A 5102-nucleotide genomic window follows, 5' to 3' on the forward strand; every position below is an offset into this window, starting at 1 on the left:
AATCCAAAATAACCGAGTTATTTAAGTTTAAAAAAAAATTTTTTTTTAAATGTTGAGTTGAGAGCCACCGGATTTTTTCTGTATTTGCATCCCTTTCAGTGCCGCAACCATAGAGTAAAGCCGTAACTATGGTAATATCAGAGATTAAGAAATTATACCCTGGGAAAATTTGCGGTGAACAGGCAGTTCTAAAAAGTTTTCGAAAAATATACAGGGAAGTTAAAAGAAAATGCATTTCAATATCTTTTTTAGCGAAAAAAAACCCATAAACGTGTTCCTAGGGTCGAAATATACCACCCCTGAAAATATTTGCACTTATTCAAGACTCACCCTATATGTATATAAAATATTAGCAAGATTAAAATGTTAAATATTTAGTAAAATTTAATGTTGTATCTAGACATTCAACATTAAATTTAAAAATAATTATATTAATAATTATTAAATAAAATTATAAAAATAAATAAAATGAGTATATCGAAAATAACAATAGATTAGTAACAAGTTAACAATACATTTTTAGGGCAAGAACATGGGCAATTGCATCTAATAGAGAAGACTTGGTTGAAAATATAAATAAGGCCCAGAAAAGGTACAGGTTGTGTTCTGTTCACTTTGAATTTAAAATGTTTACCAATTCACTTTGTAACCGTATAAAATACAATGCGGTACCTACTTTGTTTCCTGCCATGAAAAAAATAGAAGTTTCTCAAAAAAATTGTGGATTTATTAATTTGTGAAATTTGAATATTAATAAAATTTGCTACGCCCCTTGATGGGCATAATTTGTACGTAGCCTCTTTATATTGTTCAATAAATATTTTATTGGTATTTTTTTAATTCTTGTTTGTAACTCCTGGCATGTTTTTGTTAGTTGCATGTTTTTTAATTTTAATTGTCTATTCTCTACAGTGAAATATTTAATTGATCTTTTCATTTTTAATTTTCGAGAAGTATGCGCGGTTAACGATTCATTTGTTTGGACAAAAGTATTGTAAATAAAATTCAGTTTCAGTCAATTACAGTATTTTTTTAATACGACCCTGTCGTATTTTCTGAGAAATTTTTGAATACGTTTTAATCCGGCCCTGACTAGGAAACCATAATGGCGCCGACAAGGTCAAATTTTATAGAAATTTTAAACAATGGAATCTGAGTAGAGTTGGCGTGCCGATTGTTTTATGTGCCGTGGTAATGGTGTGGATCCGGTGGCTGACCTTGAAACGAGTTTTTGCTGCATATAGTCACAGACACTCCGCATGCGCATATCTTCGATGTTGCCAGATTGCAAGTTATTTTGGAATTATTTTCAATAGAAAACAAATATGTGCTGTGTTTTTTTTGTCAATATATACCGAATGATCGAAAAAACGGCGTCCAGTTGCCTGGGAAATGACGATTGAGAACATTTCCCATAAAATGACAGCGATCTTCATTTCATAGTCATCGCTGACGCTATTTTTTTCAATCATAGTACGCGGTATATTATTTATATTATTATTTTAATATTTCGCACAACACGTGAAACGTGAACGCTTATTATGTATTTTCATAGTCAATAAAATTAAATAGAAATAAAACTCTAGATTCCTATAATTAATCTAATTGCTCTAGATTATTATGCTACGTTTCAAAAGTGCTTTACTAAAAATTCGGGAAATTAAAAGGGATGTGTCCAAGTTTTTTATTTTTTTTTATTTTTAAATGCTGTAAACTGTAGCTCCATGTCATGTTCATAATAGGTTTTTTTAACATTCCATCAAAACTACGGAGGCCTTAAAAGGCCTTTTAGCCTCCGTAATTAATTAATTCTGCTTATACATATATTGCATTAATTTTTCTGCTGCCTTAAGATTTCTCTATTCTTACACCTAATTTATGTGATTTTCTTTTTTCTTAGCATAATATGATTTGGTTTGGTTGCAGTAATAAATAAGTTTTACTGTAATTTGGTGCAAATTACAGTAAATTAAGAAAAGAATATAAGTAATGTATATTCTACGACACAAACCATCTCCCTTCTAACGAGAAAAAGATAAAACATAAAGCTTATTTTAATCTTATCAACACACTCTTCGAAAAATTGCATTAATCCACTAACTTGATATTTTTAAGAAATTATGATACAAACGATACAAACATTATAATCAAAGTATATTATATTAGTAACATTATAGGTAAAATGTTACCTCAATATCTCCCATTGACGTGTATTGTTTAATAAGACTAGTCATGGTAGTATTTCAAAACATACCAATACATATAATCAAAACTATTGTTGCCTGTAAATAACTAGAAATTAAATAACTTGAAAGAAATAAAATAATTCTAATAAGTTTAAACCATTAAGAAAAATCCGTACATGATAATTTTAATTCTAATGTAAATATATAAATAAATGTTATATTATTACAATTTTATATATTCATAATACTTTCATTTCACAATCTTCATTATCCTTCTTACCGTAATTTTGGATATCAAGATAAATCTGAAATTATAAAATTAATTATAGAATTTGTATTATTATTGATTAACACTCAAAAAAAAATTTTCAATTGCAAATAATTCGAAAATAAACTGCAATTTGGCAACATCGACGATGTGCGCTTGCGTAGTATCGATGATCAAATGCAGCAAATATGGGCTTCAAGGTCAGCCACCGGATCCACACCTTTACTTAATTATTTAATTTTGGTATGGACAATTGTGCGCAAAAATTAATTAATTAATTAATACCCATTTTTGGTAATATCTGTAGCAAAGTCCTATATCATATACTCTGATCATATATAATCATGAATTAAAAACAGTTGGAACTCTTCTATTTGGGTCAATATATAAAAATAAGAAGACGCCATAAATCTGTCATCTGTCAAAAAATCACAAGTAGGCCTATGAAGTTGGCATTTCTGAAATTCTGAACGTTGACACAGAAAGCGAAGTCGAATGTATTTGAGGATTTTTATTTGAATTTGCTATTTTTTAATAAACAAGCCGACTATTGGTATTTATTTATTATAGCAGCAGTAATTTGTAAGTCACAAAATGCATTCATAAAGGTTGCTTATTTTCATTTCAGTCTCACGTTTTTTAGAAACATAACCAAACTTTTAAAATACGATTAGAAAATGTCGGCTTCTCAAGTCTTTAATAGAATTGGACAATTTGGTTTAGGAATTGCTTTAGTTGGAGGAGTTGTAAATTCTGCCCTTTATAATGGTAAGACCTAAACCCGAAACGCGGTTCCCACGATTTTAAAATTATATAGAATGTTATTACCTAATAAGTAACCGGTTCCTAGAATATGTATAAAAATGGTTTCAAAATGAATATAATTTTGCTATCAAAGATATTTCTTTGTAATACTTACTGTCTGGTTTTGTCGTTTTGTGTATATCTAGGAATCACTTCATCCCCAAACATAAGAAATATTAAATTTAGTATCAAGTGTATTTTTTTAGTTGATGGAGGTCACCGAGCAGTTATATTTGATAGATTTGCGGGTATTAAGAAGCAGGTAATTGGTGAAGGTACACATTTTTTTATTCCATGGGTGCAAAGGCCAATTATATTTGATGTTAGATCAAGGCCTAGAAATGTCCCTGTTATTACAGGAAGTAAAGGTACACTAAATATAGCTTAGTATGATATTTATATAGACTTTATAAAAATTGTATTGATTTTTAGATCTGCAGAACGTTAACATTACTTTACGTATTTTGTTCAGACCAGTTGCTGATGAATTACCTAAAATATATACTGTTCTTGGTCAAGATTATGAAGAGCGTGTCCTTCCTTCTATTACAACAGAAGTTTTGAAAGCAGTCGTAGCACAATTTGATGCTGGAGAGTTGATTACACAACGTGATCTTGTATCGCAAAAAGTTAATGATGATTTAACAGAAAGAGCATCACAATTTGGTGTAATTCTGGATGACATCTCAATCACACATTTAACTTTTGGAAGAGAATTTACTCAAGCGGTTGAATTAAAACAAGTTGCTCAGCAGGAAGCTGAAAAGGCTAGGTAGTACCATAAATTATTCATTTACAAATATAATTTTTTAATTAATGTGATTTATAGATTTTTAGTAGAAAAGGCCGAACAAACCAAAAAAGCAACAGTTATATCAGCAGAAGGAGATGCTCAAGCTGCTACATTGTTGGCCAAGGCCTTTGGAAATGCTGGAGAAGGTCTAGTTGAACTAAGAAGGATAGAAGCTGCAGAGGATATTGCTTATCAATTGTCAAGGTCAAGACAGGTTTCATATTTACCAGGAGGCCAAAACTTACTACTGAATGTTCCTACTCCAGGCAACTAAAAACACTTCAGGTTGTAGTTTTTATTTGTCCTATATAGACTGTCTCCATCACAGTCTTAATTTAATTACAAATCATATGATATTTTTTGATTTGATATATACGGGAGTAATCCTTGAAGATAGACTTATATGTATAGTTTCAATCTATTACTGTAAATTCGAAATAACACTAGATGTAACAAGTGTACTGTTATTATTTTACTGTTACATTTACATTTGTTATAAGTCTTATAACTGTATAGAATAGTTTAATACATTTTTTGATTCAATTATCTCTTTATTCTTGTATCTAGAATACATACATACAGGGTGGCGCCTCTCATATGAAGATTATATATAATATTATATATAGAGATTTTTACATGGTGTCCCCAAAAAAGTTACACACCAAAGTTGTATTTTTTGTAATGGAACACCCTATATATCTATAGTTTGTTTCTTACTTCTTAAACCTTTAGATAATATCCATATATTTTTTTTTCCTTTTCTTGACATGAAAAAAAAAGTCATACAGACTGACAAGAAATCATAGTCATACACACTAGTGCTAGCAAGGCGTCTTCAAGAATAAAGTGCCTGAAAAAGCCCACTATGTTGGAACGAAACATCGCATAAAATAAAGTTTCCATCTTTCAATTTATTTTAACAAAACTTCATACCCAAGAAATGGAAAAAAAATATAGCTATATATTAATTGATTTTCAGATTCTGGTAGAAAAATAATGGTGAGTTTCATTAGAGAAGTATATGACTAAAATGTAAGGTTTTTGACATAAT

The 5102-nt window shown here is 29.6% G+C and overlaps 1 protein-coding gene across 2 annotated transcripts; it reads left to right on the plus strand.

The window, feature by feature from the left end:
* The first annotated feature begins 2884 nt into the window (after positions 1-2884).
* Positions 2885-4594, plus strand: LOC115882990 (protein l(2)37Cc). Of its 2 annotated transcripts, none has more exons than XM_030901265.1 (5): positions 2885-3036; positions 3083-3222; positions 3465-3626; positions 3691-4030; positions 4088-4594. In XM_030901265.1, exons 2-5 carry the CDS (start codon positions 3132-3134, stop codon positions 4323-4325), a joined length of 831 nt encoding a protein of 276 aa, XP_030757125.1. In that variant the 5' UTR covers positions 2885-3036; positions 3083-3131; the 3' UTR covers positions 4326-4594. The 2 variants fall into 2 exon arrangements, with proteins under 2 accessions (XP_030757125.1, XP_030757124.1); XM_030901264.1 differs by having other exon boundaries at positions 3098-3222.
* Positions 4595-5102: the final 508 nt, after the last annotated feature.

This window comes from Sitophilus oryzae, unplaced genomic scaffold (genome assembly GCF_002938485.1).
Source record: "Sitophilus oryzae breed Bouriz unplaced genomic scaffold, Soryzae_2.0 scaffold_1801_pilon_pilon, whole genome shotgun sequence".
Taxonomy (NCBI): domain Eukaryota; kingdom Metazoa; phylum Arthropoda; class Insecta; order Coleoptera; family Curculionidae; genus Sitophilus; species Sitophilus oryzae.

Excerpts from the sequence above, each read along its gene's own strand:
- LOC115882990 (XM_030901265.1), top strand. The coding sequence starts at position 3,132 with ATGTCGGCTTCTCAAGTCTTTAATAGAATTGGACAATTTGGTTTAGGA. Across the intron at positions 3,627-3,690 it reads TGTTATTACAGGAAGTAAAG|ATCTGCAGAACGTTAACATT; the intron begins GTACACTAAATA and ends ATTGATTTTTAG. Across the intron at positions 4,031-4,087 it reads CAGGAAGCTGAAAAGGCTAG|ATTTTTAGTAGAAAAGGCCG; the intron begins GTAGTACCATAA and ends TGTGATTTATAG.